This window comes from Labrus mixtus, chromosome 17 (assembly GCF_963584025.1).
Source record: "Labrus mixtus chromosome 17, fLabMix1.1, whole genome shotgun sequence".
In the NCBI taxonomy this organism is placed as follows: Eukaryota; Metazoa; Chordata; class Actinopteri; order Labriformes; family Labridae; genus Labrus; species Labrus mixtus.
The window spans coordinates 3,552,052-3,573,130 of NC_083628.1; the positions used below are offsets into that span (position 1 = coordinate 3,552,052).

General features: G+C 43.6%; 1 protein-coding gene across 2 annotated transcripts in view; it reads left to right on the forward strand.

Moving 5' to 3' along the window:
* The window catches only part of lhfpl2a (LHFPL tetraspan subfamily member 2a), a 50,900-nt gene that overhangs the window by 24,800 nt on the left and 5,021 nt on the right, over window positions 1-21,079 (forward strand). The window contains exons 1-2 of one of the 2 annotated variants that reach the window (XM_061060738.1): window positions 9,546-9,651; window positions 14,697-15,515. In XM_061060738.1, the coding sequence (XP_060916721.1) occupies window positions 15,095-15,515 (421 nt within the window). In that variant the 5' untranslated portion in view covers window positions 9,546-9,651; window positions 14,697-15,094. Of the gene's footprint in view, window positions 1-9,545; window positions 9,652-14,696; window positions 15,516-21,079 lie in introns of those variants that run through there. The other variant, XM_061060737.1, reaches the window with a different exon arrangement.

Below are 21,079 nucleotides of genomic sequence, written 5' to 3' on the forward strand. Positions count from 1 at the left end.
CTCAAATTCTGCAGGATTTCTGACAAGTTTTTGCAAGTTTTAACACTCATCTCTTTGTCCTCGAGTGAAAGCCGGTACACATCTCACTTTCCTCCCCCGAAAACCTTTCTGACAACAGCAACACACTTCTTCATGTCTCAGCTTCCCACCTCTTTTGTTTTGTCCTCTTCGCTCTCGTCCCCCGTCATTTTGTCCCCGTCCCCTCGTCTCTTTGTCTCCCTCGCATGTTGTTAACAGGATTTTGGCAAGAGAGGAGTTTTTATTTGATACTTTTATTATCCCGAAAGGCGAGGAGCTTTCCCCGGTGGTGCTTACTTTTTTTTTATTTTGAGCTGAGTATCAGGTTTTATCTCTTGAGTGCCCACAACAGCTCCGTCTCTGCCCTGAGGGGGGGCGTTGGGATAAAGCAGCCAGCCAAAGTCTCGGTTTGCAGGGGGGGGTGGGGGGTAGTTTGTGTCACAGCCGCGGGGAAGTGAGGATTAAACTGCACTCATTCAGAGCACCAAACACAGTGAGAACAATGCTGTTAACCCCCCCCAGAGGGAAAAAGGCCAAATACCATCCAAACCAGCTCAGCAGAGTCACTGATTTCCTGACTCTGGGAAAAAAAAAAAAAGAGGCATGAGGGTTTAAAGTGGAAGGACTTCTCTCCTGCGACCCCCCGGGGGCTGTTGGCGGGGCTGGTAATGGTTAAACATAATGGGGGCTGTGTTGGCCCTGAATTCTGCAGAGCTCCAACGGCGAGAAAGGTGGAAGAAAGGGAGGTGCTGCGGCTCCTCAGAGCTCCTCAGTCAATCAGTAATCAGACGAGAATAGGTGTTGAGAATGTAGAGCCTAAAATATGTTCGAGTGGTGTTTCGCCTCGTTGAATGTTTTTTAAGCACTTCTTTAGTTCAATGTCTAAAGGCTGCATGGGAATTCTTTAAACTGATTAATAATCAATGAAAGACGATTGATGAGATGTGTAGTCAGCTGACTGTCTGATCAGGGAAATATCTTCTTTAGTTGAGTCAACAGCGGACGTGGCGTTGTCCTTCTTTCTGTTGGACAGGCAGGTGCCAAACACCTGTGGTTAGCTTGTTGCTAGCGTGCGGTCGCTTGCAGTGAAGGTACACACAGTAACTGTACACACGACTGTACATCCTGCAGTGAGGGCGGTGATGGAACCCGGGAGTTTGAATGTTGTGTTCACGAGCTGCAAAGAACAATGCTACTGACTCTCCCTTTAAAAGCACATTTAAGAAACTTTGGGGAAGGTATTTGTGAAAGGAGGACAAAGAGATGACAAATGTTGACACAACAAACGGTTTGTGGTGGTTAACCCTCTTTGGAAGCTCTCCGCCAATCCCCGGCTCAAACAGGAAACAGCTAAGACCGCTCAAAGGTGACATCAGACGTGAGTCAGAGCAGCACACAACAATCTTTTCACAAGATGGCTATCCAGTCACACACACACACACACACACACACACACACCTCCTCCCCCTTTTTGTGGCAATCTGCTCGGCCACCCACTTTGAGTCCGGACTGCGTTTCGTCGAGATGCTTCTTGTTTTCCATCACCCTCTTAACCCTGGTTGGCGTGGGCCCGCCGTGCGAGGTTTGTTACGGTCAACATGAGAAGACGAGGAGGGACGGTCGACCTCCGCCTTCCTCACGGCTCAGGAATTACCCCGTCACCTCCTGTAGCGCCGAGACTCCTGCTCCAGCTCACAGCTCACAGCCGACTGACACACAGCCGCGCTCAGAGTGTATAAGCAGATGTTTCCAGGGCGGGTGGGGGGTGGGGGGGGGGGTTGACCAGTCGTGCTGACATCAAATGTAGGTGCATGTTTTAGTGTGCACATGTGTTCATGTGTTCGCTGCTATGCTGTGTTTTTATTATGTTCCATGTTTGTATTCAGACTAAAATAAGACTCCGGGGATCGCTGTAATTGTTTTTCTTTTTCCCCCTCCTCCTGCTCCACAAACGGCTCAATCTCTTCCAGAGGTGTTAGCACTCCTCCACATGTTACCTCCACACCTCTCCACCAGGTGAACTCCCCCTCTGACTGAAACCTGTGGGATCTGTTTCACACTCTCTGCACCATTATCCCTCTCCCCCCCCCCCCCCCTCCTTTCTCTCTTTCCCACGCTCCCGCCCCGCTTCCCCCCCCCCCCCCCCCCCCCCCCCCCCCCGAAGCTCAGTGTTGGGATTTCCTCACCTTCAACACATCCATGTGTTTATGCTCCAGCTGCACTCCCCACAACGTTAATAAATTAGCAAAATAAGCCTCGGAGATAACTCTCCCACACTAAGATGTAGCCGGAGTACAACAGACGATGACAAGATGGAGTATAAAAATGATGTGGTGTGACCTCGCTGGGGGGAAATGTATCCGTCTCTGGACCTCAGCTGTCCTATTAAATACGGGGATTTGGTGTAACGTATAAATAACATGGAGAAGCTGTCAGATTCAAAAACAGCAGAAAACATGTTGTAGAAAGTGTTTCAGAAAGTTGCTGTTATCACCTTCAAGTCTTGTGTGAAACTCCTGTTACAGGCGCTGTGCTACAGAGAAAAACTTTAGGCTTTGGTTTTCAACGTTAGTATTTTGAGTCACTGACATACACGTGTTGAAAGACGCAGGAAGTAGGGGTGCTGCGGGCGCTGCAGCACCCCCGTAGAATCCGGCACAACTAAAACAATCAACTTGTGAAAAACGTTTACGCTGACGTTTACCCCGTTTTGGGATATGTAGATGATGTTCATCGATACCTGTGGTCGTTTCTTTTTTTGTCTGTTTGCATCCTGCAGAATCAGAATCAGAATCAGAATCAGAATCAGAAATACTTTATTAATCCCAGGGGGAAATTCGGTGTTACCATTGCTCTTCACACAATACAGCAGTATGAAATAAAATAGAGATAATAAAATAAGCAATAAAAAAAGCAATAAGGGCTAAAATAATAGGATATATACTGTCCATTTACAACTCTACCTCCAGCAAAGTATGCTGTATTTAATCTTTTCATGTTTAAGACTAGTAATGCTAAGTTAAATCCTGGTTGTATATATTCTCATTCTTAGTTTTGATTTTGATTTTTAGTGCTTATTTACTTTGTATTTAATATTATATTGTGTTTTCTAATCATATTGTGTGTTTGGATAACCTGCTGCTGTAACGCCACAATTTCCCAGTTTGGGATCAATAAAGTAATTCTATTATATTCTATACAAGACAAAGCAGTATTTACATTATGAATGTACATACAGAGTTATACAACTCCCAGCAGGTTGGATCTTTAACATCTTTGCATAAACATTGAGGTGTTCCCGGCTTTTTCAACAAAATAATTTAAAGCAGCATTATGTAGGAATTTGGTTTGGTGCACTTTGGCGCCCCCGGAAGGTCTCCGAGTGTAACTGCACTGTCGTAAGACTCATAAAGTGCTGTTACCTACCTGCGATCTCTGTTTCATGGTTTTCAAAGTCCCAGGCTTTCTTCTTCCAGCAAGGTTTGTGGAAAGTAATACTGCTGTACCGAAAAAAGAGAGAGTAAAATCAAGTACCAAGAAGTTGTGTATTCAGATTCAGATCTTTTTATTGTCCCACAAGGGGACATTTGCGTTGCAACAGGAGCACACAGAAGACAAGAAACACAAGGACAACATCATCATGAAACAAAATGAATTAAAAAAAAAAATCTGACAACACAGCAAAACATAAAAGCAACGCAAAAAAATCCGTCAAGAGCCCATACCAGAAAGTTATTAAAGTGCAAAGTGGAGGTGTGTGTGTGTGTGTGTGTGTGTGTGTGTGTGTGTGTGTGTGTGTCTTAGAAGTTTGAGAGTAAAACCATTTCAGAGAACACCCAACTTCTCTCCAGGCTGGGAGTTGGATGTTAAACATCTGCCTCCATGCGCCGGCTGATGGAGGGCCTTAATGCAGCCGGGGCCTTGAAGTGGCCAGATGGTCGTATAGCTGCTCCCTCTGTGGCGTTCAAACTCAGCTCGGGTTTCTTTGACTCTACGGAGACGTAAATGTAGCAGTGACGATGCCCCGACATCCATCTGTCAGTTTTAATACTTAACTCTGTCGTTGGATGGCGTGAAATGCCTCACATTCTCGAGGGGTTGAAAAGGAGAATGGTTGACTTGTTTTCAACCATCAGGTTTGTTTTGCTCTCTGCGGAGTTTTTCCTTGTAATCCACATCTGACTCCACCACACAGTGAGCTGTCATTATAATTCACCACGATTGGAAACTTTTCTCAGAGCCAAAATATTCCATCCGTCCGTCCCTCTCTGTCATTTATATCCACGTTGGCTTTTTTTTAAAGTAAAACCCTGCGCACTGTCTGTCCTCATCATCACTGGATGGTGGAGTGATGTAACAGGTTCATGAAGCCGAGATTGAAAACACGTGGAGATAAAACGCTCATACCGATAGCTTAGACTCGTCCTGGAATGATGCGTGTCGACACGAGCCAAAATCAGGCATTTGGTTTCTGTAAAGTGAAATCACTTCCTTCCTATCTCAGACTCGACTGCTTTATTGCACACCTAAGTATCAAGGTCACAGATGTATGAACCCAGGATGCTTTATCACTTTTATTCCTTTTTTTTTTTTACATTACCATCAAAAAAATATTAACTCTTAAAGGACTTGTTCTTCATACTATCAGCACTGTATCTCCTAATGTGTGTCTTTTCTTTAGTTTACATCTTTGAAGTTGAGCTGCAACTCGAATCTGATAACTAATTAATTGAATTTAGGGTCAATTAAGTGACGGGCAACTTAAAATTTCAACTTTGACAGCAAAAAGTTGTTTAGCTTTCAGGTTCAAATAAGAGGCTTTTCTGATTTCCTCTGTTTGATTTCATTGTAAATTAAATATATTTTGGTTTTTTTGAGAGATTGGTTGGACAAACAAGATATTTTAAAAGAGTGAACTTGTTTTTATTCAATTATTCTCTGACCAAGTAGACACCTCACCGCGGGAGACTGTACCTTTCGGGTGGGAGGGGGGCGGGGGACTCCTGAGGTAATCCTTGACGTAAAAAAAAAGCGATGCGGAAGTACTGTAGCGGTCGAAGTAACAGAGTCTGCTATATGATACTATTTGTGTGACACCTACCCTGCGATACGTGGTTGTAGGCATTAAAAATAACGATACAGAAATCACAAAACTTTCCGACGACGGTCTTGTTTGCTTCTTTCGCTCATAAGGAGGCATCATGAATATTTTCCAGTCTGTTTTATAACTAGCAAAACATTTCTCACAGGAGCTTTAAACGAGAGAAATATCCAGAAAATAAATCTTTCAGGTCCTTTTTAAATGAAAAAAAAAATGTTTATTCTGTTTCTCAGACTGGAAGTTTCAATCAATCAATCTTTATTTGTGAAGCGTCAATTCACAACAAATGTTATCTTAAGACACTTTACAAAAAGAGTAGGTCTACTCTACTCTTCTTTGTTATTTCATTTACTTTGAAACAAAAGTAAGAAAGCAGGTTTTGTTTATTTAAGTGGCTCTGTGACATACTTTCCCTGTCAAGTGGAGTTCTTTCTCCCCCACCTGTTATCGAGCTGTTATCAGTTTTCACTCTGCTTTGCGTCATGCACTTTCCTCAGATCTACGAGATACTATTGATCAGAGTCTGACACGGGAAGATGAATCACCAGCCGGGGTTTTTCTGTCGAAACCAGCATGAATGATGATCCAGCCCGGCGTGTGTGCATGTGTGTTCTGATGTGCTGCAGCAATCACGACCGCTGAAGATCTTTCCCGGCTGCCTCGCCTGCGATCCTCCGGTCTTTGAAGTGAAGGCCTGCGCTGTGTCCGAGCTCCTGAAGCTGCCAAGAGACAATCTCACGGGGGCCTCTTCGTGCAGCACGGACGGCTTTCCATAAGTCTGTAACATGACCTGCGGTCAGTCTCTGTCTGATCTGAATCTATATCTCTAAATCAGAAACGTGATCCGGTAGAAGGAGCTCCTCTTAAAGTCGGGTTAGCTTCCAACAGGGCTGAAAATACAAAGTGCATCTTAGCGGCTCCTCCGATGATGATGATGATGATGATGATGATGATGATGATGATGATGATGATGATGTCGTCCAATCACGTCTTATTAATTTTATAGTCACAGGTGTGTATACCTCTAGTTATATCAAAACCCAATATCTGTTTGGCTAATGGTGTATCATTTTAGTTTCTACCTTTCCCAAACCAAAACAGCAAAAGTGTAGGCTAAGTAGCAGTATTAGCATGCCATGCTAACTAGCTTCATATTTCCAGTATACCTGAGCATTATCTCAAAACAGAGAAGCTCATCATTACCTTATTATGTTAAATTAGTTTGGTGGGGGGGCTGTAGGTTATGTCAGATGAGGTTGTTGGTGGTTCTGGATGTTACAATCATAGTTTAAGCTAACATTAGCATCTCCGATCAGCTCGTTTGGTGTTAACAGGAAGTAAAAGCTCAAGGAGCCACAGCAAACAATACCATAAGGCATTACTCTGTTTGTTTTGTTTTAATCAACATTTACATTGAAAAAGTCTCTAAAATTGCGGTAGCTGTATTTCCCGTAAAGCAAACAAAAACAAAATAACCCATGGCTAATTAGCCAGCTAGCTTCAACTGATAAAAAGTGAGTGTGACGGTTCCTTAGACCACTTTCAAATAGACTTTCTACTTATTTGTTTTGTTTAACTAAAGATGAAGTAGGTGTAATTCATGCCTCTTTTTTTATCACATTTCCAAAAGCAAACAAACAAAAGCAGCTAATTGAGTTAAAAATGAAAGTACGCTAATAAAGAGCGATCTGCAGACGATGAACTCTGTCAGTGACAATGTTTTAACTCTTTAGCTCTAAATTGTAAACTGTAAAATGTATAGTAGTGTAGTTTACCATCGACCCCAAGGAAAAAGAGCAACTCTTGGCGCTATTAGCCTGATTAGCTAGCGAGCTATGCAATTGACAGATGTTGTAATTTTAACCATCAAACACACTGGTAACCAGCTAGCATTGGGAAATTGTGTCTGAAAACAAGCAGCCAATGAAAAAGATGGGCCCTAATTAGAAACTCAAAAGTGTTTGTGAGTTTACAATTAACTCAAAAGTTGTAAACTTCAGTTGCTGTGCAAGAAAAGGAAGCTAACAGGGGCAATTACAGCAGCCTGAGGCTCAGCTGATGGTCAACCGTTGTTTTGCTGAGAAAGTGCCTTCCTCAGAACTTCTAGAAATTGGAGGAGACTTTGTGTGGCTTTAAAAAATGGACCATTAACCCCTTTCCCATCCAATTGAAAAACCCCAGGGTGGGGATAAGTCACCAGGATTTATTGGAAAAGGGTCAAAGGAGAGGTTTTATTAGCTTCAGGATATATGCATCTGGGCTGAAAGGATCTATTTTTGAAACGGCCCGACTTCTATTCAAACTGATAAGAAAAGGCCTCTTCCTCTGGCCTTCCACGCTAAAATTTAAGTGCCTTGCTGGCCTATCAGCATCTCTTCCTGTTTGACTCGGCCCCCCCTTTTTTTCTGTCCTCATATGGTTCTAATTTGTCTCTCCTCTGTGAACACAAAGTCAAAAACTGTGGCTGACTAAGATCTTTGCTGAATGTATCCTGTAGGAAATACTCGGGACAGTTTGCTCCCATCGGCCACAGAGGTGATCCATTAGTCAGTCACTGAACCATCTGCTCCGTCAGGCAGTTAGATATGCAACCAGCAGCTATCTAATCTGGCAGTCAAAAACCCAAATGGCATTTAAGAAAAACTCAGTCACTTCTAGTTTACTTTTAAGCTCTCTTTCTGTTTACTGAGTTCAGACACAAACAAAATGCATGACATGTGATTGATATAAACTACTTCCTATCCTATCCCACTCGCTTGCGGTGAATTTTCCTGTAAATTTCCTGCTGCGTTCTCTCATCAGCTCGCCCAAACATCACACTGAAAATGTCGTATGGGGGCTTGCAGGAAGAATTCATGTCGGAGTGTCAGATTTGGTTGTTTGCGTTCACACATGCAGCTCACACTGAAAAAAAAACAAAAATTTGGGGCCTAAAAAGACAAACATCCCAACCGAATGAACTTTGAGATGCATATCATTACTTGAAATTGATCACAGAAACTTGTTTTCTGATGTTTATTGACACTCGTCTGCTGCTGACTCTGCCTTACAGAGCCTTGATTAGAGGTCTGGAATCTCGTCCCATGACTTGGACTCGAGTCAGACTCAAGTCAACAGATTTTAAGACTTTGAACTCGATTTCTCAATTTCCTGATCTGATAATTGATCCTTCCATTAACCCTGTGACACATAATTCAGAAAAATTGTGAAAACTAAATTTGGAAATAATAAAACAGAGTCAGGCACACTGGTCTTGTTTTTTGTTTTTTTAAGTAGGCTAAGTAAAATAATTCAAATCGCAATCATGAATTTGTAAATCTAACAGATTATTACTCTGTTAAAATGGGGAAGAGAGCTAACGACTTGTTAAGGACTCGAAATTCAAAGTTTAGGACCTTTGACTCGACTTGGGACTTGCCTGTCATTACTTGGGACTTGACTCTAGACTTGAGACCGATTCAACATGTGGAATCGGACCAAAAAAAGTCCAACTGGGGCCGACGGGTAGTGACTGAGCTGGACACACCGCAAAAACTAGAGCGATGACCTCTCACCCACGGGCCGACGGTGTCCTTGGTGTGTCAGGGGCCTTTACTTGTGTCTTGCAAAAGAAGGACTTTGTCCCACCTCTGGCCCTGCTACAGGACGGGGGAAGTGTGGAGACAGGAGTGGAGGGGGGGGGGGGGGAGCTGAAGGATGAAGGAGGTGTGTCTGAAGAAAGCCTTGTTTTGGTCGGAAAATCTGCGTTACAAGAACAGTCCCAAAGTATACCCGTCAAAACAAACTGATGAAAGACTCTTTATGCAGAATGGGCCACTTTAAGTAGGAAGATATTATTGAATCATTCCGCAAAGTAACACATAAACATTTCACTAGTTGCTCACCTGTAAATAACCTTACAGTTTATACACAGTAACCGCAGCCATAGCCCATTTTCAGGTTGGATAGCACCCTAATGTAATGAACAGTATACTTTGAAGTGCACTCTAAAACTGAGAAGTGGGCCAATTTAGTCTGAATAATTGTTCAGAGGTTCCACTTACAATTATGACAATAGTTTTTCCAAGAGTTAAATAACATAAGTAGTCCTAATGGTGCACTTACTGATCTTTATAAAGGAAGTGAAAATGCATTTATGCTGATAATAAGCTGTTTGCCTTGGCTGATTGAAAGGGTGCAGAGAGCAACAAAAACAGAGCGAGAAGGTGAGAGAAACTGAGACAGAGAGAGAGGGAGAGAAGAGGAGGAGAGACCCTCTGCAGCTCCAGCTCTTGTTATTTTAACCCAGATTCAGCTCTGAAATATGGCCACCATGTGGACTCTCTCAAGAAGTGTGGCTCCGGTGTCGGCCCCGGCCAATCAGAGGAAACGTGGCGGGTCCAGGGAGGAGGGACGTTGGTTTTTGGAGGGGAGGGGTCTGGGAGTCAGGGGAAAGAGAACGCAAGAGAGAGAGAGGGAGGCATTAAAGTGTGGAAGCAGAGGAGGACAGTCAGGGCAGGAGAGCTGGACTATCCACAGACCAATGGAGACAGGTTGGACTATTGTCTTATTTTTCCTCATAATTGTCCGTCATTTTCTTCCTGTTTGACCAGCTAAAGTTAAATGTTAAGTTACTTATCCTCGTGAGCTGAAAGCTAGCCTCCATGCTGATGTAATGGGATATAAATATGAAGTCTTAGGTCTGAATCAGAGTCCCTGTAACGTCACAGAGCTGCTGGATGCTGAGCAGATGTGCAGAAGTGTTAGGAAAGACCGTCTCCTTCTGCCATGGAAAACCTGACCAAGGACTCCTTTGTTTTAAACCGCTTTTATGACTATTAGTTTGTGCAATTTTCCTTAAATAATGACGGCATTACCAAGACTTTTTCTGTCTTTGTCTTCTACATCAGGAGGACAATCAACACATCTGTGCTTTTGTTGTATTTGACATTTAACCGTGTGGTTTATCTTAAAACAGAGAGACATTGAAGTGAGACTTGAGTAGCGGTTTTTGAGTCCTCCATGACCAATCATCTCCTGCATTCCCTCCGGTAGCTCTAGGGTCTTTTCATTCAAACAAATCCTCACAGATTACAAGGACTCTCTTTGTTTTTAAAACTACTTTTTCATGATGGGTCACATAAGGTAAAGGGCTGGAAATCAAAAAAAAAAACGACGATTCAGTTTAACAGGACGATGTTGCTGACAGGTTGAAGAAGTTTATCTTTTGCACTCTCCCCTCTAATCATGTAAATGCACCGTAAACTTTCCCCTTAACCTCTCGTCCGGCTCTAAACAAACAGTCGCCATGGGGACGCGTTCCTCCAGTCAAGGCATGTCCATGCATATGTAGATTGTTTCCTGTCGGCGGCAGCGTGGAGAGACGTTTCCTGCTGTTTTGTTGTCATGATGGGAGAAAGGCTGAGCGGAGGATTTGGACTAGAGTCGTGCACTTCAGCACACATGTAGTGAGTAGCCTGATTATGGGGATGGAAGTATTGGTTGATGGATGTGTTTGTCCACAATTACATTTCTATACATCGAATTGATTTCTTTTCATGCTCTCCAGAAGGTGACTTTTGTACTCTCCCTGACTTTTCTCGTTATGTCACCACAAGGCTGATACGTTTGCCTCTTAGTGACAGTTATTGACGATATTCCAATGGATTACTGTGACATTTTCTGCAGATACTCATTGCCCCTAGAGGTTGACCTAATAGATTTAGGTGATTCCTGAACCATTTTGCCGCCATGAGGTTGATTTTTTTTTGTGTCTTAGTGGCAGGCATTATTTGATGGGTTGACATGTCATTTGGTGCAGATATTCATAGTCGTTCATAGGATAAATCTAATTAACTTTGATGTTCCCCACGCTCTTCTAGTTGAGTCACAATGAGGTTGTCCATCTGTGGATTTAAGACAAGCATTTGATGTATTATCATTCAATTTGGTTCAAGCAGTCAGGGTAGGCAGAGGGTGAATCTGTCTGACTTTTCTGAAGGCATTTGTTGCAGGTATTCACGGTTTCTACAGGATGGAGTGTCATGGTTATGATTACCCACTGACATGTCTTGAGGTTGACATTTTTGTTATTTAAGTGACACTTCTAATTTTATCGGATCGATAGATACCAGAAAATTTGTTCCATGCTTTCATGATCTTTGGGGATGAATCCCACTGACTTTGGTGATTCCAGACGTTCTCTTTTGTGCTACCAAATTGTGAGAATGTTTTGGCTTTAAGAGCCATTTCTGGATTTTAGATTGATTGAGTGTAGTCATTCATTCATCCAATAATTCATCCATGCCTTCAGTATTGTGACCGTGCAGATATCCATGCATCCCAAAGGCTGAAGTGTAACGGCTTTTCTTAAGTTGTTTTCTTTATTAAGGCTTCAGGGAAACTTGGGTCCAACTGTGGAGAAGGTCTAATTCTTCTATCTCACACTTTAGAGGAGCAAATGTGAGAAAGCAGGGAGTCTTGTAACTGATTGTGCGCATCTGGATTAAGTGTTGGCGGGTCAGCGGGGTGGTGGGTTTCTGTATGGGGGCTGTTAACCCCTCTGTCCATGTAAACCGAGCCTCAAATAATCCTCAGACTCCCCGCTGGTTGCTCGGGGAGGATAAAGGACATCGTAAATCCACCTCTATCCGCCTCACATATATGGACTACCAGTCTGTCTTAGTAAACCTCTGCTCACGATGACTGCTCAAATCTGTCCGTCTGGGAACAGTGAGGAGACGTCTGGGTATTAGTTTTGACAAATACCAGGTACATTAATAGAAGCAGACTTGTCCAGACTTGTTTTAGCTTTTCTCACCCACATTCAAGGAAGCTTCAGACAAATTGAGACCCGCTAGTTAGTAGGCACTAACCAGCAGGCCCGTGATGCAAACACACTGCAGCCAAGCGAGGTCAAAGGTTAAGTGTCCGGATCTTAAAAAGCTCCGTAACTCTCCAGCTGGTTCAAATTGTTTTCAGCTCTCAAAGTGTTTTCTAACAATATTCCTGTCAGGGAGGAATTAGTCTCCGCAACTGGCCAGGCAAATGTTTGACCCCTAAGACTCCGGCTTGCCCCGTTTGTCTTCAATCCAAACGTCAAACATCAGCCCCATCAAAGAACCCTCTGGGACTCAACCCCCCCCCCCCCCCCCCCCCCCCCCCCCCCTCCAAACGTCAACGAACTCTCAATGAGAGGGGGGTGGGAAGAGCTGTTTCCAAGAAACTTCAGTTGAGAGAATCTGAGTCGGCATCTGTTCCTGCATCTGCTCATGGTGACGCAAAGAGAACGCTTGTGATTCATGAAATTAATTTAGGTCCAAATCCACAGAGGCGGCTGTCTCTGCCTGTTCTTATGATCTCATCTGTTTTACACAGTCCAAACAAACTCGACGTTAGTGCACACACACACACACACACACACACACACACACACACACACACACACACCACCCTGTAAGAGACCACAGATCTGGGTCATTTTCTCTGCTTAAAAAAATAGAAGGGAGGTTAAAAGAGATAACTGTTGTTGATATCTCGACTGCATGACAAAGATCATAAGTTTGTGTAATGCTCTGACTCACTCGCACAAACACACACAGAGTCTCCCTCGCCGGGATGGGACCACAAGGGACGCCCCTTGGCTCCGACGGGCCCCCCCGCCGTAAGGGCACACAGCGGGGTTGGAAACCCATCAGTTTGGGGGCGGCACACGTGTCAACGGCAGCCCCTGGCCTCCTCTGCTCCCATTGCCAAACTGCTGGTCAGAGAATGACTAACAGACTCCCAGGAGGCGGCGGGGGAACGAGGGTAGAGAAAGACTCAAAAGAAAAGAAACAACTGTCAGCTTTGGGCCCGGAGCTGTATTTATAACATGAGCACAAAGGCCTGCACAGTATGAGCATTGTTTAATCTTCTCTGGCATGCCAACTTCTGTGCTCTGCTCAAATTTGTTAATGTCCCTCATAGATCAACTTAAATAGAATTACTGTTTGACTGTTTAATCTCCTCAGATCTTCCCTGGTTTCGAAAGGGCTTAAGACACCGACCTCATGATGTTAAAAAAAGTGCTTTTATTCTGTAGCCGAGTCATCTGTTTTTCTAAAATCAGTTTCTTTTGCACTGTGAAAGGTTTCATGACAAACAAGTCGCTTCAAAACTTTACAGGAAAAAGTCAAAAGGTGGTTCATGATTTGGATGTACTTCGGTCAGTTTATTAGTCATACTAAACTTCCGTCAAGTTGTAAATACTGCAAACGGTTCTAAAATGTAAGTGTAAAAAGGTTAAGGTCATAACGGGGGATCTGAATAAGACTTTAAGGAAACTAAAGTTAGAAATGCCACTGAATCTACTCGCTAACCTAGCGAATCAGCTAACCGAGCTAAGTTTGAAAAGAGAAAGCAGAAAGACAAAGCTAGTCCAAATCAAAATACAAATACAGACTGTGCACAACTTTGTGTGTAACAATGTGTGAAAGTGCTTCAAAAAAAAAAAAAACTGCCTCCAGAGAAATACCAAGCTAGCATGAGAACTTTCTTGTGATCTTATTGCTCCTACATTCGGCCATGGATGAAAAGTTTAGAAGCAGCTACACTCAAAAAATGATCACTTTCTTCTTGCAGGGTCATTTAAAAAAAAAAATCTGTTCCCCTGCGCGACCTATCTTTAAGCTAATGTTAGCTAAACAGCTCCTCGCTAACATTGTGTAGCCTACAAAGGAGATTGAGTCTGACATTGTGAACTTTTTGCCTATTCTGGTTTGATTGTATGATGTGAGATCATGTGACTCATGCAATCAAAAAGGAAAGTGACTAAAGCACAAAATATTATGCAATTCCTTTTAAAATTCCACCTTCATTTTCATCATCTGTAGTCGTTTGCATCGTGTCTCTGGGTCAGTATGGAAGACGTCGCCTTCCGATGAACTGACACCATTTCCAGCATCCTCATTGTGATGTGACTGACTCAGCAGAGCAGCAGCGTCGATGTCACCGAGGTTATCGGCGGTTATGTGACAGCCGGACGGCCATTGTGTCATCAACCGTTAACCGACCCCGCGTCAGATGTGTGGGGCTGCTCAAAGCGAGGCCCCCGGCTTGTTTTTCTCTCTGTCTGCATCCGCTTCTCGCTCTGCTGTTTCCACGTCTATTTTAACCCCGCGATCTCCATCTCCCCCCTCCAAACACACACACACACACACACACACACACATCGAGGGAGACAGGCGCAATGTTTTTCTAGTTTTCATCTTTACAACCCCAGCCACGGAGACCCACAGGGAGTAGAGAACATGACGAGAGCCCTGATCACAAATCCTGTAACATAAACACTGAGAACAGAAGAGGCCCACTTCAAATGAGCACACAACTCATTAAACCCTGTCCTCAACATCCACACCATCCTCCTCCACACGCTGCTCATTATCTACACTTCTGCTTTTCCAGAGGGAGAAACAGGAGAGCTGTGTTTCCTCAAATAAAAGAAAGAGTTACTGGTCATCTTGGAGCTCTTTGTATATACAGGCGATTACATTTTATCCGTGCAATTAAAGCGCTCACCCTGTTGTTCTGTCTCTCTCTCTCTTTTTTATGTCTTTAGGTGTGTCTGATGTGACGCCAGCGGGCTGGCTCAGGGAATACAACTTCAATACGATGTAGACACCGAGAAACCAGACGGAAAAAAAAAAAGAGTCTGAGCGCAGAGCCGACAGAGGGAGGGCGAGTCCGAGGAGGAGGAGGAACGACAGCTGTGCAGAAACAACAGAAGATAAGAAGTGAAAGAAGGAAGCGGCCGGCTGTGAATCATTGACTTTGTGAACCTTGTGTTTACAGCGCCGTCACCTTACTCCTTCCCGTTCATTTGCTCTCACATCTCCGCCTCAGAAGGATCACAACCCTCGGCTCCTCGGGTCTTCTGAAGGCCTCTGACCCCCCCCCCCCGCCCCTCGCCTCACCTTTTCACCTCGCAGCGCCGTGAGACTCCAGCCGCCCGTCAGCATGTGCCATGTGATCGTCACCTGCCGCTCCATGCTGTGGACCCTGCTGAGCATCGTGGCGGCGTTCGGGGAGCTCATCGCCTTCATGAGCACCGACTGGCTGGTGGGATTCCCCCGCACGCCGGACTCCGTCTTCGGGCACCACGGGGCGACGGCGGCCGGCGAGGCCTACAGACCCACTTTGGGCATCTACGGGCGCTGTATAAAACTGCCCCACATGCAGCGGGGAATACTGTGTGGACCGTACGCCATTCACTTCGGGGAGATTGCCAGCGGGTTCTGGCAGGCGACTTCCATCTTCTTGGCGGCGGGGATCCTGCTGCTGTGCGCCGTGGCGTTCATCTCGGTCTTCACCATGTGCTTCCAGAGCATCATGAAGAAGAGCATCTTCAACGTGTGCGGACTGCTGCAAGGGATCGCAGGTGAGAAACAGCACGGATGTTAAAACCATTTTGTTTTTTATTTCCTGGACCAGCAGATGTTGTATCACCTGCCAAAGATTTCAATATCTGTTAAAAAGAATAGAAGAAGTTTGCTTCAAGTTTGAATTCGTTCTTCTGGTGCAGAGTTATCAAACTTGGTTTAAAGAACAAACAAGTTCAGAATAATGATACTCCAACAAAAGAGGTTGTTGGATTGTTGAACCAGTCCTTCCGATTTTCCAACTTCCCAGAGATCAGATGTGTAGAGATGAGAAGTCGACAAGGTTTTAATTTCCCTCCCTAGTTCAACACTGCACAGCCTGTTCAAGGTGGTAACATAGCAGCATGGCTCTGTAGCACTGTGGAGTACAAAAAGTACAAACTCACAATGGGAAGGTGATGTTTTTCCAACTTTTAATCAGAAGCAGAATGAGTTACAGATCTGATTTGAAGTCGTCAGTAATGGGGGAGTCAGCTGGAAAAGAAAAGGCTGTTTGAGTATGTAGAATAGAATAAGTTGGCAACTAGCCTACAGAAACGTTCATGAATGAGAGAGACGGTGACGTTCCAGATCTCCCTAACCTCAAAGTAAAAGAGATCACAGCCATGTTTAAAAAATGGAATAAGATTTTTCTCCACCCCACACATATGTTGTGTGTCACCATAGACCCTTGTGCTTTTATTGTGAAGTTGTGAAGCCTGTACCCTTTCAGCGATCGAAGACTTAAACAGCACTTATATGACACGTTTTTTATTTGGGTTCTGTGAAGAACAAGAACAGCTGGTAAAAAGGCTGTGTCAGAGATCTCTGTATAGAAAATTGAGTAAATCTTTTTATGAATGAATGAATGACTTATAAGACAACAAAACCAAAAAAAAGACAAACGTAACAGTGTCTGAAAAGGAGTAGGAAGAAGTAAAACTTATATACCGCTATGTAAGGGGTAGGGGTATATACTCAACTCAACTTTATTTATATAGCACTTTAAACACAACACAGTTGATCCAAAGTGCTGAACACTGCAGAAACAAAGCATTAGAAAGTAACAGACAAGAACGACAACAATAAAAAAAAGAAAAGAACAGGTGACAGTTAACTCCAGTGTAACACAAGACTAACAGAGCTATGGGTTTTTGTGCTTGACGGGTTACTGAACATTAAAGGCAATTGAGTATAAATATGTCTTAAGGCGAGTTTTAAAAACACCAATAGTGTGAGAGAGACGGATGTCTGGGGGAAAAGAGTTCCACAATTTTGGTCCTGCAATAGAAAAAGCCCGATCTAAGTCTGGACGAAGTGGCAGTGTTAAAAAAAAATGTAATTGAAGCCAATAGGGAAGTACCTTTGTACCCGTCTCTGCTGACATTTTGGTTTAATCAGCATTTCCAATGTGGTGACCGTCATCGTTGGGCGTCGTTACACCAATGGATGATGTGACTAAGACCACTTCCATATTTTATACAGTCTATGATGTCGAAACTACTTCTATTTTAAGTTTCTGTGCACAACTCAAATTAGGTCCATGATTATCCTCTGGAGGAGGAGAGAGTTTTAATATTTGCAGTCAGCCCGATTAGAATTATTTCTGTGTCCAGAAACAGTTGATTTATAACTTCATAGAACACAAACAAGTTAGTCTCTCACATAATCCCCCTCAGGACCACCTGCAGGGTTAAACAAGACTCAAAACAACATCTATACAACATTACGTTAAAATGTACTGTCAGCGAGGATTTGCTGCTTTTGAGTCAGCTCCTCAAAGTGTTCTGTTTACGGCCAGACGAGAAAGATTTGTTTCTATTTTGCACAATCTTGAACTCGGCCAATTTAACTTTTTATTGTTCCTCTTCATTCCTGTGGCGTCCACCGTTCATCAAGGTAAATGAAATGTTTTACTTTTCGGCTAAACACATTCATTACGAGCGCCACAACTCCTACTCTTAGAAACTATGTTTGATACTCGTGGCGCCTTTTTGTGACTTTTCAACCCCCCCCCCCCCGGAGCAGTCAGGAGTTTTTTGAAAACACTCGGAGGGCTTGTTTCCCACCTCAAGAGCTGTCACTGGAGCAACTGCCACCCAAATATTTACTCTCTGCACAAGTCAGCAGGAGCTTTCTGACACTTAAAGGAGAGTCCAACACGCATGCGTATCTCTGTGTGTGTGAAGGGTGTGTACACTGCGTCTACTCCGGTCACTTTGACTCACCGTGGTAAATTATAGAGGGGAGGTAGGCCATGAGATCGGTCTTCACAGACTGTAGCTCTCAGCACCGTGATGATTATGGCCATCCTCTCCCACTGTTGTTTATTTGATGCTGCAGGCCCAAACAGAGAAGAGGTGGGACATGTAAACCCAGAGCTGTGCAGGCCTGCTTACCAATGGAGATCCATGATATTTTTCTGCACAAATGTCAGTATCTTCTGTGTCAAAATGGCCGCCCTATATTATATCTATTGTATTGCCAATGTGGGCAATGTTGGAATTAATGACCAGGACTCCTGAAAGCAAGACTGGACTTCTTTTTAAATTTATTTAGAATCACACATTCACAGACATTTGTACAGATTGTTAATTTGTGGTTAGCCAATAGAGTGATTCCTCTTTTCACATTTTTGTAAATTTATACGGAACAAAATAAATCAAATAGAAAAAGAAAAATAATAGAAATAGAACCGAACAAATCAAATAAAAAAAGACAAATTGTAAGACATGGGGGTGATTTTCCACAACCGAACACAAAAACGAAGCATACAGGGTTTCATAACTTAAAGTAAAACCAGATTAAACAAAAGAAGGGAGTTTAGGGGAGATGTAGGAAACACATTTAATCCAGAGGTCCTGAAATTGATTTTTCTGAAGCTTCAGAGAAAAAGTGATCCGTTCCATTATATATATTTCATAAACTACATCATACCAGTTTTTCACTGATGGAGTAACTGGCTGGAGCCGTTTCTTTGTTATTGGCAGCGATGCTCAAAAGATTGAACTTTTAATCACATTGGCTCAACTACTAAACTCCTCGAGAGTCAAGTTGGCCAAACTTTTTCAAGATGTTATATTAACCATGACTCAGTAGGAGCAAAGCGAGCAGATACTTTACAAAAGGAATCATGTCACCCCGATGGTAGCCAAGCTATGATTGGACGATCACGGTTCAGAGAAGGGTTGATGGATCGATTGATTGTCAAATGGCGACCGCTACCAAAGATATCGTTACATAACATGACCTGAAAAAACCCCCCCTTCTATATTCTATTAGAGGACGGGGACTCATTCCTGTAAGTGTGGAAATGTACCGCTGAGTCTCCTCATTGTGGAGAGGATGAGGATGTTTGAGAGGAAGAGGAAGGGGGGGGGAGGGGGCGAGAGGAGCTTCAAACAGCTGAGGAGGAGGGAGAGTTTCCTTCAGGCCTGTGGAGCTAAAGCTGATAACCTTTTACTCGTTTCAACCGCAGGAAGAGATAAGACCCCCGCATCTGTCCCGACTCATAGCAGCGTCGCTTCTTTAACTTTTACTCTTCATCTTGCCGTCGTTGAAGTCATGAAGCCCGTTAATTGATAGCACACTCACTGATACTACCACGTCGACTCATTTATAATCACTGTTTCCACTAGCGCTGCCGACCCCTCCGGTAATGAGAAAACTGGAGCCAGACGGCAGATGTTTGGGGAAGCGATTGACTTCAGATGAGAAGATTGTGTTTCCGTTGCCAGAGATGGTCACGTCACTTCACTGGAGTCGCTCCAAAAGCCCGTTGACTTAGTCTTCACTTACACTTTTTTTTTTTTTTTCTTGTCCCCTATGACACACTTTTCCAACGGACGCAGATTCCATTCAAATGACGGGTCAGTTTGAGCTCAGGTGGTTTTGAGATTTAAAGCCAAAAGGTAGATCCATTCCACTTCCTTTTTACGTAACCAAATGGCTAAAACAGACGGGCTTCTGTTGGAGGTCAGTCAGGTACTTTTTGTATCCTCCAATGTGCAAATTCCCCCCAAAAAAGGGCCCCAAACGACTTCTTGTGCAGCAGTCAGCTTTACCTATGAGTGACTCTTCTGCAGAGAATTCTTCCTCACTTGTGTCAAACATCAACTTAAAAGGATTCAAGAGACGACGATAAACAAACTCGGCCGTTAAACTGTCTCCGATTTGTGTGCGTTTGGTGACGAATGCTGCTTTTTATAACGGGTCGTAAACTTTCCTTTCAGTTGTGAGTCACAGCGCCGGTGACAGGTTTGACCGTTGACCATGACTCAAACAAAACAACTTACAGGAAATAACGCGGGATTCCTGAGAGGCGATGAGTCTGACGTAAGATATCATGAAAACACGGACCGTTCCTCTGAGTTGGATTTCCATTCATGTAATAGCTTTTACTGGATGTCTGTGTTTACAATGGAGGCATGACTGCTGATAGTGAATAATCAAATGGAAAGCAGTAACAGGAAACACTTAACACTGCAGTATTACATTCACAAATGTGGGATTTTACAACCCATAAACTATGGTCGTGCAAACTGTGTTGGACCAACAAAACTCTCCGGTCACATATAGCATTTTAGCATCTATAAGCTAATTTCATTTCGGGGTTGGGGTTCTTTTTCTCCCCCGAAACCTTACCCAAAACTAAAACTGTGAAAAGGCTCGTCATAATAAGAGTAAGCCAGAAGCAACATCTTTAAATTTCTTCTTTTGTCCAACCAGATGTCCAAAACCTTCAAAACTTTTCATTTGCTGTAATAAATGACAAATAATAGCAGAAAACCTTGAATTTCAAGAAGCTGTAATCGACCTAGTTAGACAAAAAGTAGACAAAAAGAAGAGTCTAAACTAGTTGGCAATTAATTCTCTTAAAGTGAACTTTTATTATAATTTTTGTGGCAGCTCAAAAATGCGATTCAGACATTATCGATGTAAGAATGCTAAATACTTATTGAATATTTGATGACCTTGTTTCTTGCCTTGACATAAAAGTGTATCATTTACCTTTGCTTTGGACAGTCAGCTACGATAAAAAAACGTTAAAAAGTTTTCACTATTACCTAATGATCATGACTAGAGAAAGAAGCTGACAGATTGCCAGCACTTCCTGTTGCCCTCTCGCTGTCCCTTCTTATTTCCTCATCATGTGGCTCACAGCAGCTCCTCATTCTTTCCTGGAAAGGAGAAGGGCGGCCAGATTTCTTGGAGCAGAGCGCAGACCTGCTGTGCTGTATTACAGGGTGTAGGCTGAGGGAGCAGAGGTTAAAAGAAAGGAGGAGGTGGAGGGGGAGGAGGTGGTGGTGGTGGTGGCACAGAGGGAGGCGGCTGTCAGAAATGGATGGATGGTGGAGAATTGACAGTTTGGACGTGAGCGTAGACAAGAGCCAGCGCGGCGGGGGGGAATCGTGAGGCTGGATGGGTGGAGTGCTGTGGGATATTAGGTTAGACGGTCCTGCTTGTAGAGGGGGGATTTGTGTGTGTGTGTGTGTGTGTGTGTGCATGTGTGTGTAGGGAAAAGGAGGGGAAGGGGGTCTTAGGGCGGGTGGAGTTGAGAATTAAAACCATACCTTCAATCCAT